Source organism: Adelges cooleyi, unplaced genomic scaffold (genome assembly GCF_023614345.1).
Source record: "Adelges cooleyi isolate 19-005CV unplaced genomic scaffold, UGA_ACOO_1.1 ACOO_flye_CR_arks_rails_tigmint_CR_PRNA_9, whole genome shotgun sequence".
Classification (NCBI taxonomy): Eukaryota; Metazoa; Arthropoda; class Insecta; order Hemiptera; family Adelgidae; genus Adelges; species Adelges cooleyi.
In genome coordinates this window covers 7972476-7990195 of record NW_026096579.1, presented here as the reverse complement: position 1 = coordinate 7990195, position 17720 = coordinate 7972476, and the positions used below count along the sequence as shown (strand labels likewise).

The 17720-nt window shown below is 29.7% G+C and overlaps 5 protein-coding genes across 6 annotated transcripts; 2 read left to right on the top strand and 3 right to left on the bottom strand.

Moving 5' to 3' along the window:
• Positions 1-3437: 3437 nt before the first annotated feature.
• LOC126846599 (acireductone dioxygenase) lies at positions 3438-4791 on the bottom strand. Its single transcript, XM_050586219.1, has 5 exons — positions 4478-4791; positions 4183-4381; positions 3976-4095; positions 3706-3885; positions 3438-3620 (listed from the first exon to the last, which is right to left on the bottom strand). Exons 2-5 carry the CDS (start codon positions 4306-4308, stop codon positions 3504-3506), a joined length of 543 nt encoding a protein of 180 aa, XP_050442176.1. The 5' UTR covers positions 4309-4381; positions 4478-4791; the 3' UTR covers positions 3438-3503.
• A 350-nt stretch (positions 4792-5141) lies between these two features.
• Positions 5142-7455, top strand: LOC126846903 (leucine carboxyl methyltransferase 1). The gene is made up of 5 exons (XM_050586757.1): positions 5142-5559; positions 5634-5817; positions 5898-6139; positions 6586-6695; positions 6767-7455. Exons 1-5 carry the CDS (start codon positions 5362-5364, stop codon positions 6963-6965), a joined length of 933 nt encoding a protein of 310 aa, XP_050442714.1. The 5' UTR covers positions 5142-5361; the 3' UTR covers positions 6966-7455.
• Positions 7456-8509: 1054 nt separating this feature from the next.
• LOC126846902 (sodium/potassium-transporting ATPase subunit beta-1-interacting protein) lies at positions 8510-11189 on the bottom strand. Its single transcript, XM_050586756.1, has 8 exons — positions 10669-11189; positions 10412-10549; positions 10274-10348; positions 9982-10185; positions 9848-9905; positions 9586-9699; positions 9317-9517; positions 8510-9222 (listed from the first exon to the last, which is right to left on the bottom strand). The coding sequence occupies exons 1-8, from the start codon at positions 10714-10716 to the stop codon at positions 8942-8944; spliced, it is 1119 nt and encodes a 372-aa protein (XP_050442713.1). The 5' UTR covers positions 10717-11189; the 3' UTR covers positions 8510-8941.
• A 1779-nt stretch (positions 11190-12968) lies between these two features.
• On the bottom strand, positions 12969-13863 carry LOC126847044 (N-alpha-acetyltransferase 38, NatC auxiliary subunit). The gene is made up of 4 exons (XM_050587018.1): positions 13691-13863; positions 13519-13601; positions 13260-13419; positions 12969-13163 (listed from the first exon to the last, which is right to left on the bottom strand). The coding sequence occupies exons 2-4, from the start codon at positions 13567-13569 to the stop codon at positions 13033-13035; spliced, it is 342 nt and encodes a 113-aa protein (XP_050442975.1). The 5' UTR covers positions 13570-13601; positions 13691-13863; the 3' UTR covers positions 12969-13032.
• A 334-nt stretch (positions 13864-14197) lies between these two features.
• On the top strand, positions 14198-17119 carry LOC126847043 (stomatin-like protein 2, mitochondrial). 2 transcript variants are annotated; one of them, XM_050587016.1, is made up of 9 exons: positions 14209-14524; positions 15284-15388; positions 15638-15785; positions 15857-15977; positions 16069-16196; positions 16279-16434; positions 16506-16621; positions 16683-16811; positions 16897-17119. In XM_050587016.1, the coding sequence occupies exons 1-9, from the start codon at positions 14477-14479 to the stop codon at positions 16966-16968; spliced, it is 1023 nt and encodes a 340-aa protein (XP_050442973.1). In that variant the 5' UTR covers positions 14209-14476; the 3' UTR covers positions 16969-17119. The 2 variants fall into 2 exon arrangements, with proteins under 2 accessions (XP_050442974.1, XP_050442973.1); XM_050587017.1 differs by lacking the exon at positions 15284-15388 and having other exon boundaries at positions 14198-14524.
• The last annotated feature ends 601 nt before the right edge of the window (positions 17120-17720 follow it).

The window sequence follows — 17720 nt, the reverse complement described above, 5'->3', positions numbered from 1 at the left end:
GACCTGATTGCCGACCGCATCTTACTATTGGTGTTTAATATTGAATTTATTCTTTTTTTATTTTCCGCAAACTTGTCTTGGATTTCATAATACAGGCTCCTGTACGGTTTGTTTTCCTAAACACAATATTGTTCTAGTCATTGTTTCCACGCTTTGATAGAACCAAATGGCCAACCAATGGCATATTTTGTTGCATTTTCGGAATAAAGATGTAGATGAAGGTGTTATTGCAAATTAAATGAAATGTATTTAAACATACTCCGACTACATTAACAATTAGTCAAACTGATAATATGTGGTATTACAAGAAACTTGAAGAGTTAAGGTAGGATTCGTCAAGTCCTACTAAAACTCTTTGGTTGTTTTCCAACTATATTTTCTTCTATGTAGTGGTAATACAGAATACTACTCATTAACTGATGTGTTAAAAAATAATCAAAACTTTTAAATACCGATTTCGACGTAGTTGTCACGGAATCGAAACCTATGGAACTATCGCAACTGAGTTCTAAAGAATTTAACGGTTCATTTTTCAATCCTTCAGACAAAAATTAATAAAATAAATGTAATGATTAACGTTACGGAATAATTATAAAAAAAAAACAATTAATGTTGCTTGATTACAAACATACGGGATATCGTAGACTTGTTTTTCGTGTACTCAGATTCTAGAGAATGGATGTTTTCTTTCAACTTGTCAATCATCTTTGTTTCTTTTTCCTTCTTCGAAACGTACGATTTCAACAACTCATATTCTTCATTTATTTCATGCATTTCTAAAACAAACAAATATAATAACATGAATATATTTCATTCCAAAGCACAATACATTTACACTTATTTTCATGTGAAAAAGAAATCCGAGAACATTATATTGAATCTTCTGGTGTAAGCTGCACACTTTTTCTCGCCAAATCTTCATTTATATACTTCCCCAAAATCATCCTTATCTCACCTTCTGAAGTTCTGATATTTCTAAGGCGACTGCCAAACGACTTTTGCTATTGCTCGACTTTTGTCATATACTATAAGAAGCTATTCAGACCATTCCTCTTATGACTTCTGGCCTCGTCCCTCTATCTCCGTTCTCACTCTGATATTTCTCATTTGATCCTTTTTAAGGTCTCAAACTCTGACTCTACCCACGTCTATTTGTGCCATTATTCATTTTCTACTGAACACTCATTGCACATTTTTTTTTATACTTTGTGTTGTATCCAATTTTATATCTTACTATTGTTATCATTGTTTGAGTAACACATATTTTTGTTACAAATTATTTTAACTGTTGTTTCAATATAATACTTCTATGGCTCAAAAGGGTTGAAAATTTCTGCTACCTTTAACGGCGCTGTCCAATTCTGATAACAGATCTTTAGCCTCATTATTAGCTTTTTCATCGAGTTTGGTGATTTCTTCCAACTCGATTTTCATGTCCTTGTACATTCCTATCAAATACTTTTTTTGGTCGTTCATATTATGTCATATGGATACTTGTTGTCATGTATAATTAGTATGAACTTCTTACATATTCGATATTGACTAAATAAACAAACGCGCGGATGAGGTTTCTAAGACAAAAAACAATAAATATTATAAATAAAAAAAAATTGATTAGTACTCTTATTTTGTATGGTACTGCTGTGACTCTTAGGACACTCAATTAGGATTAAAAAATATTGATTAGGACCGACGAATGAACTATATTTTTAAATATATTAATTTTTTGGCCAACCTTAGATATTGTTGGTCTCGCTTTTGATGCCAACTACTGTTTTAAATAAGCCCTCTGCAACGACTTATGTGCCTCTTTGGCAAAAAACATCAAACAATAAAACGACCATACAAATAAAAAAAAAGAAGACTATAAAAACGAGAGGCTGACATATTCGCAAATTAACAAACAAAATATCATAATATACAATAAGCATTCGAATTGTTTGTAATACACTAAGCAGATCAGGCCAATAACTATTCGAATATTAATACCATTTCATTGAATCGAAACGCTTACAAGTGTTATCAACTACTATACACTACTTTTTTTGTTTTGTTATTTTCAAAATTAGCACCCCCAAAAATGCAAACGCCAATCCTTGATTTATAGGCATATATTTTTAACAACGTACATAGTACATACTCTGTTCATATTGTTTATTTTATAATACTTTTTATCTAATGGTTTCAAGATAAGAATTAGGTATGTTTAGTCAGGTACACGTGGTTTTAGCACTTCCTAATGTAAGCTTGATATGATATTATGCAAGTACCTAGGTACGACGATCAAGGTCGAAATAAGAATAAGGTCCACAAGAAAAAAAAAATACAAAGAAATTAAGATGTTTTGGACTACTTATTGTAACACTAGCCAAAAAAAAAAAAAAGGTGCAAAAATGCACAGTGCTAGTTGTGACAGGCTATGTGCGTGGGTCGACCCAGGTGTATAAATTGGAAAACGAACACATACTTTGGACTTTTGACAATTATTTATATATAAATATAATAAACGGCAGTTAAGTATATGACAGCTCGTCAAGGAGAAGGTATTATGTGTCGAGCAAAAGAAGCAAACGGTGAAAACAAGACATGTCTAAAAATATGTTTTTATAGGTTTTTTTTTACAGGTTAACTAGTTGGCCGTTGTTGCCGCAGTGACGTAAGCCTTGTCTTATTTTTCTAGTTAATACCTTCACAATATTAAATTTGAATATAGTTTTTTTACACTAATCATTAGACTTTACCTTGTTGCTTGCATTCGGCGAACAAACATTTTATAAAAAAAAAAAAAAAAATAGGAAACCAAAGCCCTGCTGGTTTAGGTTGTAGGTCAGCACTATAATTAGGAAATTAAATGTAGGCATGTGAATAAAAGTGTTTAAAAAGTATTATTCAATATGAGTCAATTTTCAAGTGTTTGTCCATTTTTAATTTAAGAGACTATCAGAAAGTTTTAGGCGTTTAACAATGAAAAAAGGTTCATTAATCGCCTGTTTGTATAATTAGTTTTAAACATCGAACAAAAACTCATTCGAAGATATTGTTGTAAAATATGTACAGACATCTTAAAAGTATTTAAATGTTTTCTTTTTGGGGAAAAAAATGATTCCCATAATATATTATAATAAATAAATAATGTCGTGTGGACTTATTGACCGGGATTATAGCTAACTTGGTCCTCACCGGTCGGCCTATTGGTGTGGTTTGCCGCTAAAAACCCGGGTGTGGTCACCCATCCGGGATCAAGCGGTACCGGTCGCAGCTTAACCTCAGGCGCCTTGCGGCAGCTGCGGTATCCACTGCGCCACACCGTACCCGTACGGTTTATAATAATAAATGTATTATGATTTGTGCCGATAGAGGCTAATATTGAGCATTAAATTCAACATTTTACATAATAAAATATTCTTTGTATAAAAAAAAAAAAATAACAACGTAAATAAACAGAGCAGTACTTTAACGATTTTTTATTAATGAATGCGATTAACATTTCGACATAAGTGCGGTTAAAAAGATTTTATTTGGCTCAAATATTCTTTTCTACATTCCATATGATCGGCAGGTCTGTTGTGTGGCGTCCATACGGGTTCGCCGACAAATAGTCGTTTAGCTCGAATAAAATTCTATAAAAAAAAATAATAAAAACAATAATTTAATACCTAACCAAAACGCATTATCGTTAAATTCATAAGACTTAGTCGTCTTTACGTTTGTATCCAAAGTGAAACGGTGATAGATTCCTTTGGGAATAATCAATAAATCGCCAGGTTCGACTTTAATACGAATCCAACTGTCATTGACATCTCTAACATCAAAATAACCCGAGCCTTCTAAGACCAATCTTATTTCTTCGTCAGTGTGGAGATGTTCTTCGAAAAACATTTTTAACTGAAATATAATTTTTTTTAAATGCCATTAACATATACATGTTATTTCGAATAAAACCATATTTTGTTATTTAGATTTAGGTAAGCATACTTTATTTTCATAATCTTGTAGACATTCTTTGGAACACGTAATTTCATCCTCGTAAGAGTATCCTCTATTTTTTTTAAGCTCATTCAAAAGCTCATCGTTCGACGGATTCAACTGATCCACCTGAAACAGCAACAATCGTTTGAAAATCAATTAACTTGCTGCTAATTAAATTTAACTTTGAATTATAATAATTTTGTGATTTATTACTTTATAGTGTTCCACTCGAGTGAGCTTGTACAAAGTGCCTAGTTCGACAAATTCCGGCGGTTGCTTGTGATGTTCTTCACGTTGATCACCGCTCCAGTTTTCGGCCATAAACCAAGCTAGGACCATTTTGTAGGTTTTTTAAATAATATACAATATTAATTATTAATATTAATTAATATTCTCTTCGATAGCATAAAATCTAAATACAAAAAAATGACCAGATAACAAACAACAATGAAAAGTAAACGACTTTAATTATTGGCCAACGTTGGCATTACCTATATATTATACTTACTAATCGAGAGACACCTTAGATGAGTACAAAACAAAAAAATAATATAAGAATATTGAATAGTCAATAATAGATTAATGTTAATCTGTATAATTAATAAATAAACAGCCCCCACTTGTAGTGCTCTTACGTGCTCTTACAAAACGATAATAATATGCACTAACTAAAATATATTAATAAAATATGTCGGTATTTATTTATTTGTGAATGTAATTATGTATACAGTGCACAATAATGACGCAAAAAATATTAATACGTATATTGGGTATTAATTATTCGTTTCCACTTGAGTTTTGCAGTTAGATTTATCAGTTTATCATTGAGCAAAAATTAGAAAACTGATAATAATTTTTAACAGTGATCGAAATACTATGAAATTTTAATAAGGTGTACCCATCAATAATTATTGAACGGTTTTGGTGAACTTGAATTTTAATCATAAGTAAAACTTGATTACTATACAATTAACGTTTTTGATTTGAAAGATGCCAAGTTGGAACTTTTGTCGTTTAAATAACTTTAGGCCCTTACGTCATTTTATTATAAGTTTCTCAAATTTGAAATAATAAACGTATTATAATATTTATTATATATATTTCTGCAATGTTGATGGTATTTTGATAAGACCAAAAAAGTGATAACAGAATACAGATAACAACAAAGAATTTTAAAAACTTGATTTTTAAAAATTTTGATTTTCACAGTTAAATAATAATTGTATTGAAAACCGATACATTTCTTTAATCATAATCGTTTAAATTATATATACCGTTTGATCTTTTTGTAGTAGCCTATTAAAAAAATTAATTTTAACACAACACAAAAGATTGGCTTTAATTATTATTTTTTTTTTTAACTCCTAATTGTAATATATAATATACACAACAATGTCTTTCGACGAAGGAGTGCAAGCGACCAATAACGATGCCACTAAATGCAAGTACTCGGCTGTAAAAATGGGATACTGGCACGACGATTACATACAACATTTCGTCACCGGTTTCGAACGTAAAACACCAGAAATAAACAGAGGATATTACGCACGCACCAAAGGCGTAGCCATGTTCATGGACAAATTTCTTAAGGTAGCATAACGTTACAAAGAGTACCGATCTTATAAAAATTCTGCTTTGGTTAAACCCGAATATTATGTCCTTAGAAAACAGGATCAAACTGTCAAATTATCAACCTGGGTGCGGGTTTCGATACATTATATTGGCGGCTGAAAGACAGCGAAGTGAAAGTGAACAATTATGTAGAAGTCGATTTTTCTTCCGTTACGTCCAAAAAATGTTTCTTGATCAAAAGAAGTAATTCTCTATTGCAATCCATCAGCTCACAAGGTAATTTTAAGAACAATAACCTTATGGAAACTATTGACACGATTAACCTTTTTTCAAAATGCGTTGTTTGCATTTTCTAGAGGGTGAAGTTCAAATGGTCGGATCAGATCTTCACGGGTCCGATTATCACATAATAGGCACAGACCTTAGAAACTTGGCTGAACTTGAAAACAAATTATCCCAGAGCGGTATTAATTTTGAAATCCCAACTATGTTCCTAGCCGAATGTGTGCTCGTATACATGAGACCCGAAAGTTCTTCATTGCTGTTACAATGGATTGCTAACAAGTTCAACGATGTATTTTTCGTCAACTACGAGCAGGTTTAGTTTTAACTACTTTCAATAGAAATTGTTTGGAAAGAAAGCCTTAAAAATAGAAACGACCTCTGAAACACATTATAAAAATGCAATTTGTTTTTTGTCTTATGTAAACGTTTTTTCTCATGACGAAAAAAAATATTGTCATATAGTTAAACAACAGTTTTGAAACATTAACTCAATCGGATAAGAATTTTTTAGAAAGTTTAAAATACAATTTAGATAGAAAGATATTTTTATCGAATATATAACAATTTAAGATATTTTTTTATTATCAATGATATTTTGTTACCATTTGATTATAACATTTGCAAGTATAAATTTACTTGTTTTTTTGATTATTCTCAATAAAAAAAAAGTGTATAGGATCGAGTTAGTTTATTTTGGAATTGAACGCCAATGCTAAGTAGTTAATATTAAGAGAGTTAAAATATATCTGTATTTTTCAGATGAACATGGGAGATAATTTTGGTCGAATAATGTTGGATAATTTACGAAACAGAGGATGTGAATTGGCCGGGGTCGATACTTGTTTAAGTTCCCAAACCCAAATGGACAGGTATAAACCTAAGAAGTTTTCATTTGTTGCTTGTGAAATGTTTAATAGAAAATTGATCGTATCGTGTATAGGTTTGTGCGAGTCGGATGGGACAGCGCTCGTTGTTGGAACATGAACAACATATACGAACATTTACCCGAAGCCGATAGATATCGCGTGGAACGACTCGAAATGCTCGACGAGTTGGAAATATTACAACAGCTACTTCAACATTATTGTATAACGATAGCTTGGAAAGGTGGTACGATGGCAGACGTCGATCACTTATAGCAGCTACAGCGACAGGTTATGAACGACATCGTACATAACCTGCACATCGGATGTTAACTTTTTTTAGTGCAGTACATCGGTTCATTGAAATCATAGCCAAATAAAAGCTGAACTCAAGTTGTTTACCTAAAAAAATTTGTTTACGTTCGAAGATTAATTAAAAATTGGAAACGGAATTATTGGATCCCAAAGACCATAGCTCTTATATTTTTGTTATTTAATTTATTTTCAAAAAAAACTCAGCACAGTAAAAAATGAAACAAACAACATCTTTGTTTAAAAAATATTTTATACAAATCGTAGTTTACTCTAAAGATTTATTCATTTCGAAATTACCTTAAACAAATATCATAATATACAAACATAATTTAATACAAAAGAGTATTTATATATAACAAAAATTATAAGTAAATATGTTAAACAACATTTGAAATGTTCAAAAAATATATACTTTAGAGAGTATAATAGGTAAAAATTGTGTAAAACTTTACATAGTTAAGTACCAAAAATTATTGTTTTTTGTAAATCCGCGTCAACTATATTTTAGTTTTAATCTTGTTGAACTACTGTTTCATTTTAAGCGTAGTTTGTGCAAACAGTCATTAAATTTAATAACAATAATAATATGTAACTCACAAAATTACATTATTGCCATAAAAAAAATTTTAAAAAAATATTGGTACAATATTTTTAAATGTGTAATGTTTTCTAGTTATTTATAGACTGAATAAATCTTTAAATTTTTAGCTACTAATTATTTATTTTCTATTAGTGTATACAATAAAATTATTATTTTTGTAAATAAATTGTATTTTCATTGTACTATTATTTTATTTTAAATTTAAAAGTGAGACGTCACAAAATTATTATTAGCAAGACGTAAATCCAAAAAGACAGACAGTTTCAGTTCAGACAATATCACATTCAGTACATAATTTATACATATATATATATATATTGTTTCCAAGTTGGAGAGTTATTATTTTTTAACTCTTAATTTATGAAACGAAATTAGTTTTTCATCATAAAAAGAGCTAATTTGAATTGAATAAATAAATAAAATTACTAATATATTAGCTACTCTTGAGAACATCATAGGGCTTAATCTATTTTGTTTGTAGCGTACGAGAAGTTTCAACTACCAATGTATATTATAAAATAACACTGCTTCTCCCTCTCCCCAAAAAGTTTACTTAATTTGGAACACAATAAACAGCCAAAAAAAAACTCCTCTAAAATACATAAAATATATATTGGGAATTCTTTCTATTGCCTTAGCATCTTTTTAAATTGATTTAATAATAAATATTTGTTATAATAAAAAACGTATCATCATGCGAGCAACTTTATTATGACTTTTTTATAATATACATAAATTTCCAGATTTTAAACTATATTCAAATTGATTCTATTATTGTTTGTACCTAACAGTATCTTTATAATATTGCTAATTGAATTAAATCATACAAAATTGAAGAAAAAAAAACATTTTTTTTTTTTTTAAATACTGTACAACATAAAAACCCAATATATTTTATACCATAGAGTACAATATTGTCATTGGTATAAAACAAAAAAAAAAATTCTATTTTACATTTATTATTTACAGTTATTACACATAGTATAATACATTGGCAAATTTTATTATTTTTGCAAGTATTACTAAATCAAATATTTGTTTAAAACTTAAAATAAATTAAGGTACTAGATTACAAAAAAAAAAAAAAATTCCAATTTAAATTCATCTTTGATATTACTTCCGTGATATAAGATATATCGTAATAATACAAAAAAGATTATTTCCTAATTGGTTTTTTTTTTTTTTTTTAATACTGAAAACGTTAGAATAAAGTTATCAATTTGGTCAAACAATATAAGTTATTTATTGGGCACATTGATACTATTCTAGATAAAAAATGAGATCTGAAAATTGCATCTACTTAACTATATAAGTAGTATTATTAAAATGATTGTTCTCAAATAACCGTTTCAGAATTGACCGAAACGTTACTTCGATACGCAGGAGGTGGCTGTTCTGACGGAGCGAAAAAAGTCGAATGAGTAGGCACTTGCCTGGGTCGTCCGCGAGCTCCATGAAAATTTGAATAAGTCGAACGAGCCGATGTTGGCCTTTCTGACTCTGTGTCCAACGCTGGATTAACAATACCCCTGTTGACGTTCCTTAATTGTACCCGGCATTCGGGATACAAAGGATGGGTGGAATCATTCGATGTTGACGAATCGTTCAAACCATTATCTAATAATAAATATAAAATCAAAATGTTATTGTGTAAATTACAAAGAATGTGTACCACATAAATGTATAAATAAATTTAAAAAAAAACAATTACTAGAATACTGTTGTTGTATAAGTCTAGAAACCGGATTCTTATGTCTGCGGCTAGAGTAATTTGAACTCGACTGTCGTCTAAGGTATGGCGGCGGAGCTTGATGAGGAGGAGGAAGTGTTCCTCGTGACGTTACACTTCTTCGTTTTACCCTTCTAGGGGTCATGGGTTTGTTGTGAGAATTTTGAGCATCTAAATCCCCTTCTAAACACCACAACAAATCGAGTGTAATTATCACAAAAACGTTAATTGCTTTAAATGCAAAAATTTACCATCGCTTTCGGTATTGGTACTGATCACGTCAATTTCGTCTCCCCTCCGTGAGCTATATTCAATCGAGTAAATTGGCGTAATAGTGCTTTGCTGTTTGCTCTTATAGTAAATTCCTAAAAAAAAAAAAATACTTTTAACCATAAACCGATTTTAAAATAAATTTATAAAATAACTATCTACTATGTCAACAACATGTTATAGTAAATATTTCAACATGATTCTGTTTTCTCAAATAAATTTAGGTAATATTCATAGACGTACCATCGTCTCTGGTCTTCGAACAGCAACTAACATATAAACTGCACAAAATACCACAAATCTAAAAAAAAAATTAATGGCATATAATTTAGTGAATAAAAAAAAAAAAAAAAATAGAAATGAAATAAATAACTAACAGCTAAAAGAATTTGTAAGGACGCTTGAAGAGTTTCAACTTTTTGATAGTCCACAACACATCCAGTGATCAAATCTGGCCGAATAGGTTTGATGGCGTCTTCTTCGATACCGGTATGATTAGGATAAAAAAATATTTTACAGCCGGGGCCATTAGACTCCCACCAGCTGACGCTTTCTGCACCGAGACTCATCACATCGTAACTCTAAACAACATACAATTTTTATCGTGACTATACTCTGCTCACAAAATAGAGTTTTATTTTGCGTCCACACAACTTAATGAATACTCACGGCAATCTTGAAATCCAAGTAATACATCACTACGAATACGTTCCAAATACACCAAACGATACTCCATGCTGAATACTGTAATGTTACAAAATTTTTATTAGATATTTTGTTTTACTGAATATAAAAAAAAAAACGTACCGATAAGAGATATAAAACGTCCGATTGTATAACACCGAAAATGCCAAATATGATGAACAAAAGCTCAAAGAAATTAGCTAAAACCGATCCCCACATAAAACCGAGGAAATCAAATGCTTGTCGTGCTCCAACTGAAACCTGTAGAAAAATGTTTAGTTTGTAACAGAGAATACAGCGATCAGTGGATTATTCGAGAATAAGGGCACGTAACATTAGTTTAGATTAATGAATATGCAACGCTTAGGACGGGTACGTACCATTTGAAACATGAATATCGTGAGCAGCAAATATTTGCAAAATTCCATGACATCGCTGTGAATTACCCGGTTTATGAGTAATTACTACTGTTAACAGTCGATTCTCCACGTCCGTTCTTCTTCGCCAACATCTCCGTAGAAAAAAATTACCTAATATTATTATTGTACTATAATAATATACCAAGTAAGACTGTTGTCAATAATATTAACACAACAAAACGCGGAACCGTCACATTTTATTTACTAAAAAAATTAATAATCTATATACAGAAGATTTATGGAACAACAACATAAAAAAAAGCCGTTTTGAAATTATTCTGTGTTTCTACTTTAAAAACAAGAAAAAAATGAACAGACGATACAACTCTGAATTATTCTAAAATGTCAACAACAGTGAACAACAATAATATATTATATTATTATTGAGTCACACTATCTTTATTGTTGTATAATAGGTATTACAACTGATTAACCCCCAATGCATGCGGTTGAGAACAGGTGCAATATACGCTTAAATTACAATTTTTCCCACTCTACACAGCAGCAGCTAGATGTGTTCGTCTGCACTTGTTTTGTTTGTATTGTAATGTTTACACACTTCACCTGCTGCTGTCGTGCGTGGAGATACCTGTTAGAGCGCGGCACAGTGCTGCCATCTTTGGTCGACGAAATTCCTTTCAAAACCCATGGACCACGATAGAGAATTTAATATCTTCATAAGATTTGTATCTTCTCTACATCGTGCACAGACGTCCTAAATAATTTAGGGATTAGGCTACCAGCTAATAAGTGAATGGACCGCGCGTAGAGAAAAAGAAAAAGAGGCCGTACCAAGCTGTAGACGAAGCTGTGGGAAGAAAATACCAAAGACGTTGTAGACGGTGCTAGACTCCTTGGAATTATATTATCACAGATATTACATTTTTTAATTTTAAAATCGTCTTCATCAGTTAGGTATTTGATAATTATTATTTAAATTACAAATATAGTATTAAAAATATTATTTATTATTTACATAAAAAATATACATTTTTTTTTAATCAACTACTGGCCGTCATTAAATATTATTTAACGAAATACAGTGAAACTGGTTTTTATATCATAGTACATTATTATAATATATGATAACGCAGTTTTTACATGTAAAACGAGTAACACTGCAAATTGGTATGAACTATGAAAAAGTACTAGTTTAGAAACATTGAAATAATAACACATTTTTTTAATATTAGAACATATTTTGTATAAAATAATATTATTATAAAAGTAATATAAATTGGTATAAAAAGTTAATGAAAAATGTAGATCATAATATACAGGTGTCCCTCAAAGATAAGACAAATGAAGTAACTTGTTCTAGTGAATATTTTTAAGATTTTGTTTTTAAATTAATGCGCTATAAGCGCCACGTTTTATTTTGCACTTAACTGTTTTACTTTTTTTAAATTATACTTTTATTTTTTTTGTTACATTAATATGATTAAATTTAAGATTTTCTTTAGAATAATTTGCTGAACATTTTGACCGGTCCATAACCAATTATCCAAATCTGGTTATCGACCAGTCAAGTGGAATAAAAAAATCTTAAAAATATTCACTAAAACAAAAGTTATTTAATTTGTCTTATCTTTGTGGGACACCTGTATACTAAAAACCCTACGGAACGCAAAATTGAACAATTAATAATTAAACCCTATATGATATATCGAGTGGATCACTTTAATAAAACACACCGTGTCTATTACTTTAAACAATTATTGAATTTTGAATGTAATATAAAAAACTGTACGTGATCTACTAGAAGACATTTGGCATGTGTTATAAAGCAAACAGTACTGTGAGTTTTGCCGTTTACGTTGCATTTAATATAATCCAAAATCATAGTTTTCTAAATGAACTACACCTATAGTACGTTTTCGTTTTCGAATTGTACATTTTTAAATCCAAACCGTTCGCCTACTACAATATGTGTACACATTTATTGTTTTCCATTTTAAGTGTGCTTGTCGTTGCCAATGTACAATACGGAACGAGGGTACGGGCCATGCCACAGCCTTGGCTGAAGCCGCTGACACCAAATCAGCTAGAACTGCTGAAAGGCGTTAAACACATGTTTTTCAATTATTCAGTCGGTAGGTGGGTTACTCGTGGTTTTGCCAATCGTATACGACGGTACAGTTCTTGTTATACTGGTTGACCGGTAGCCACTCTCCCAAATCGGCAAACCATTTGAAATCAGTCATTATAACCGTATGTGACTTTGTACTTAATAGGGTAAATATAATAAAAAATATATAAAGTATAGTTAAGAATAATTGTATTATTATAATATTTAACTTTTATAATAATTTACACATATTGTTTTTACATAGTTTGTTCAAAATTTGAATTTAATGGTTGTTCAGATTTTTGCTGTACATCAGTATGAATAGAAATTACATGTCGACCAGGAATCATTACGAGGCCCAGCAATCGAGATTCTCCAGTTTCTAAATCTATATGTAAATAAAAACAATTTAGTTAAGGTATTAAATATTCCTGGAATTTTGACTAGCAAGTTTCAAATTAATTTTATGATTAAAAACAGATACCTTTTTCATTAAAATATTCATAGCAAGAACTTAATATAATATTAGCGTCTTTATCAGTACACACAAATGTTCCAATCAAAATCCGTCCATCTGTCAAATGAATTTTCATTTGTTGATTCAACCAACCCATAAGTTTTCTTCTACCTTCAGTAGTATATTCCTGTAATTTCATTGTAAGGAAAGCATTAAACATCTCAATAACACTTAGTTTAACGACAGCTAGCTGTCTAAATTAATTTGTTATAATATGTTAACATACCGTAAAGCCGCACAACGATGACTCATGAAGATTTTGATTTCCAGTTTCCATTTTAAAAGTATTGTTTACAGTTTTATCTTTATCTAAAAGAAAAAAACGTCAATATTAAAGTGTTAAATGCCAAGAAGAAGAAGTGTTATTTCAATTTAATTCATCAGTAATTATGAATTACCTAGTTGACGACGACCATATCAAAAAAAAATGTAAACTATTATATTAAAATAAATACATGAGTATTACTTAACAGATTAATACTAATAAATATATTATACATCTCATTTTAATTCAATACATTTGACTCTTTTATAATATGATTTGCCAATTGCCATTTGCAAATGATCTTTTGCTTATCACGGTTGTAATGTTATCTGTTGTTTACATTATGTTATCAGTTTTCATTAAAAAAAAAATGATTTAGATATTTCTTCCAATTTGTAGTTGTCCAAATTTTATTAACAATTTTTTTTTATGTAAGTATGAATAAATAGGTACTTATTATACAAATATGTTTTCATGAATTTTACCAAAAATAATTGAATTGTTCCAAAGTTAAAATTGTGCACACGCATTTTAAAATAATTGAGAAATCGGTTTTAAAACTAAACGTCGGTTGGCCTACAGCTCTCACAAATGTCGTCCTTGGCTTATCACATAACAAAATTGATAACGATAACAAGCCGCATTGTTATCTATGTTTTTCGGCATTTGTATTTTTCAGATGAATTATTATTGTTTAAATTATCTACCTACCCTTACCGAAAACCATGTTAGAACTTTAGAAGTTTCATCGTTGATCGTTCATTAATTGATCCGTGTATACTTCACTGAAAGTCGAGTTTTAGTAATTATTTTATGTAAATTAATAGTCTAACCAGCTTCAGTCTTCATCGACAATTAGTATATTCTGAACGGGTTAAAGTAATATACAAATTTAATATAGTAGGTAAAATTATTTATCATGTTTGTGTGCAAGACTAACACCATGAGAATCGCATCAATTTTAAAGGTAATTCAAATATAATTGTATAAAAGTTTAATTATTCGAAAAAAAATATAAATAAAACATAAATTAGTATCCTATCTTGTTATAAAACAGTTTATCCACAACATATTAAATTTAATACACCAAATATGAGGTAAATACCACTTTTTCGACAAATTTAGTAAATACATTAAAATACATTTTTGATGGAAAAAATAAAAATTGTCCACTATTTGTAAAACTATATAATATAATTTTTAGACTTTAATAATACCTTGTTCTATTAGTTAGTAGATTACTCAATCTAGTGTAAAATTATTTAACAGTTGCATTTTTAATTTTGGTATAATTGAGTCTTTGAAATGATTAATGTGGTATTTTCCTGGCTTTAACTATCTTAAGAACTAAATTATTTCTACCTTTGATTCAGTAATCATCATAAAGTAATCAACACAAATATCTTGACGGGCTCGAATGACCGATTGAACTAGCATTGGTGCAACTAGATGGAAGTTCAGACCTATTAAACACTGAAAGCTCCTCAGAATTTTAGTAATAATTATAAACCTTACTTGGGGTCTGTGCCTGATTGTTTTCTGACATTTTTTTAGAGCCTAAACAAGTTTAGAAGGATTTGAACTTCCCTAGCCCCCCCCCTCCCTTTGTTTGTGCTAATGTGAACTAGTAAACCATACATTAAAATTTCGAAAGAGATAATTCTCTTCTTTTACACATGTGCTATGATTTTATACATTTTTAAGTGTCTTATATTTTCGGTTTCAGAATCAAAGAATAACACCAAATCCTATCCAGGCAACATTTAATTTAGCTAGATTTAAAAGTTCCAATCCGTTTAACACTGGTATTTTATTTGTGCCACAACAAGAGGTATGAACCATAATAATTAAAATGATGAGTCAAATAATAGTTATTTGTATAAATTATTTATTGCAAGCGATTGCTTGAAACACTGGACTTATTTTGTGTGTTGACTTTTAATTAAGTTAACATGAATGATGTTGAAAAAAATATCAAAACAAAATTTAAGAAAAAATGAACGTTATAAAAAGAAATTACAATGTTTTTTTTTTAATACCATTATTATGAATTTTAATGTTAAAAATAATTTTATTTCAGGCATGGATAGTTGAACGAATGGGTAAATTTTGCCGAATTTTAGAGCCTGGTTTAAATTTTTTGATTCCAGTATTAGATCGTATAGGTTACGTACAGAGTCTGAAAGAATTGGCAATCGATATTCCTAAGCAAAGTGCTGTCACTATGGGTTCGTACAATATACTTGATAATATACTTGTTAAATTATAAGTAATTATATGATTTTATTTTTCGTTATAGACAATGTAACACTAAACATAGACGGTGTTTTATACCTGAGAGTCAAAGATCCGTACTTGGCGAGTTATGGCGTTGAAGATCCAGAGTTTGCTATTACACAGTTAGCTCAAACCACTATGAGGTGAAATAAAATAAAATTCAATCAAAATGTTTTACTTAAAATTAATATAATCAAAGTATGTAATATGCATTTTTTTTAAATTTACAAACAGGTCAGAGTTAGGAAAAATATCATTAGATAAAGTTTTTAGGGAAAGAGAAAATCTAAATTACGCAATTGTCGAAAGTCTTAACAAGGCGAGTGCGTCGTGGGGATTGGTGTGTTTCCGATATGAAATCCGTAAGTATAGGTTTATAAAATGGTGTTTCAGCGTAGTGCTAATCTATATGTCGTATACTGAACAGTCGTGTAATTTATGTAGGTGATATAAAACTTCCTAACAGAGTACAAGAAGCCATGCAAATGCAAGTTGAGGCGGAACGAAAAAAACGTGCCGCCATATTAGACTCGGAAGGTATAAGAGAAGCCGATATCAATGTTGCTGAGGGAAAAAGGCAATCTACAATTTTGGCTTCAGGTGAGAACTCCAATAAAAAAAAAAATTTGGACATCGAGCTTGCAATACTATTTGATATCTTTTTTTTTTAGAGGCTGATCAACAGGAACAGATCAACCGAGCTCAAGGAGAAGCGAATGCATTGTTAGCTGTAGCCGAAGCTAAGGCCAAAGGGATTCGACTTGTTGCCGACGCTCTAAAACAATCAGTTTAGTACTGTTGTAACACCGTGTGAGTTTGTAATTTTCTAATAATGTATACTTTATTAGGACGGATACAACGCCGCGTCTTTGAAGTTAGCAGAATCTTATGTAGAGGCTTTTGGAAAATTGGCCAAGTCCACAAATACTGTTATTATTCCAAGTAACACTTCTGATGTTCCATCAATGGTTACGCAGGTAATTAAAAAAATATATATATATATATATATATTTTTTTTTTTTGTTATTTTTCTACTTGTTTATAACTTTTTTTTTTTTGCAGGCATTATCTATTTACAAGTCATTAACTAGTGAGTCAGATAAGTCGATGAAATCGTGTAAAGAAGATAAATAAAGTATATTTTACAAAATAAAATGAATTTATAATTAATTTTTTGTTATATTAAAAAAAAAAAAGTTCAATGGTTTTAAAACTTGTTTTGCAATATTACAAGTTGTTTTTTGTGTCATTCTTATAATTAAAATTCTTGAAACACGTTTGTAAATGTTTATGAGTTATTTCCTATAAATGCTTAAAGTTTTATTTTGTTTGGTTATTAATAATCTTTATTTTTATGGACTTCAAGCCAATAAGGTACAAAAAACGTATTACAATTTTGTGTACTTTTTCTTTATTTGTTGCTAAAAACCTAAAAGAAAATAAAAAAACAGTGCCTTTGGAAATAATTAATTGGTTTGAAGATTTGAAATTTATTTAGACATAATTTAACTGTATCTATAAAAATTATATATTATAAAAAAACAAAAAAAAACAATTATTTAGGTTTATAAATTATGAAGTTATTGAACCTAACCTTTTAAGCTGTATAAAACAACAGTAAAGCTTGCCTTAATTTTAAAAAATTAAGAAAAATAATGATTAAAATTGAAAAGTCAATAGCATGACAAATGATTTAATAAATAGCCACCTTTTTTTTGTCTTGAAAACATGAAGACAGTTCGGCTAACGGCTTACATAAATTATCCACTTTCAATTCAAAAGCAAATGCATTAATATATTTAAGATTTAGATTTTATTGTGATGCTGGTAACACTGGTTCAAATTATAAACTCTATGGCACACGTTTTATACCACGTTAATTTTAT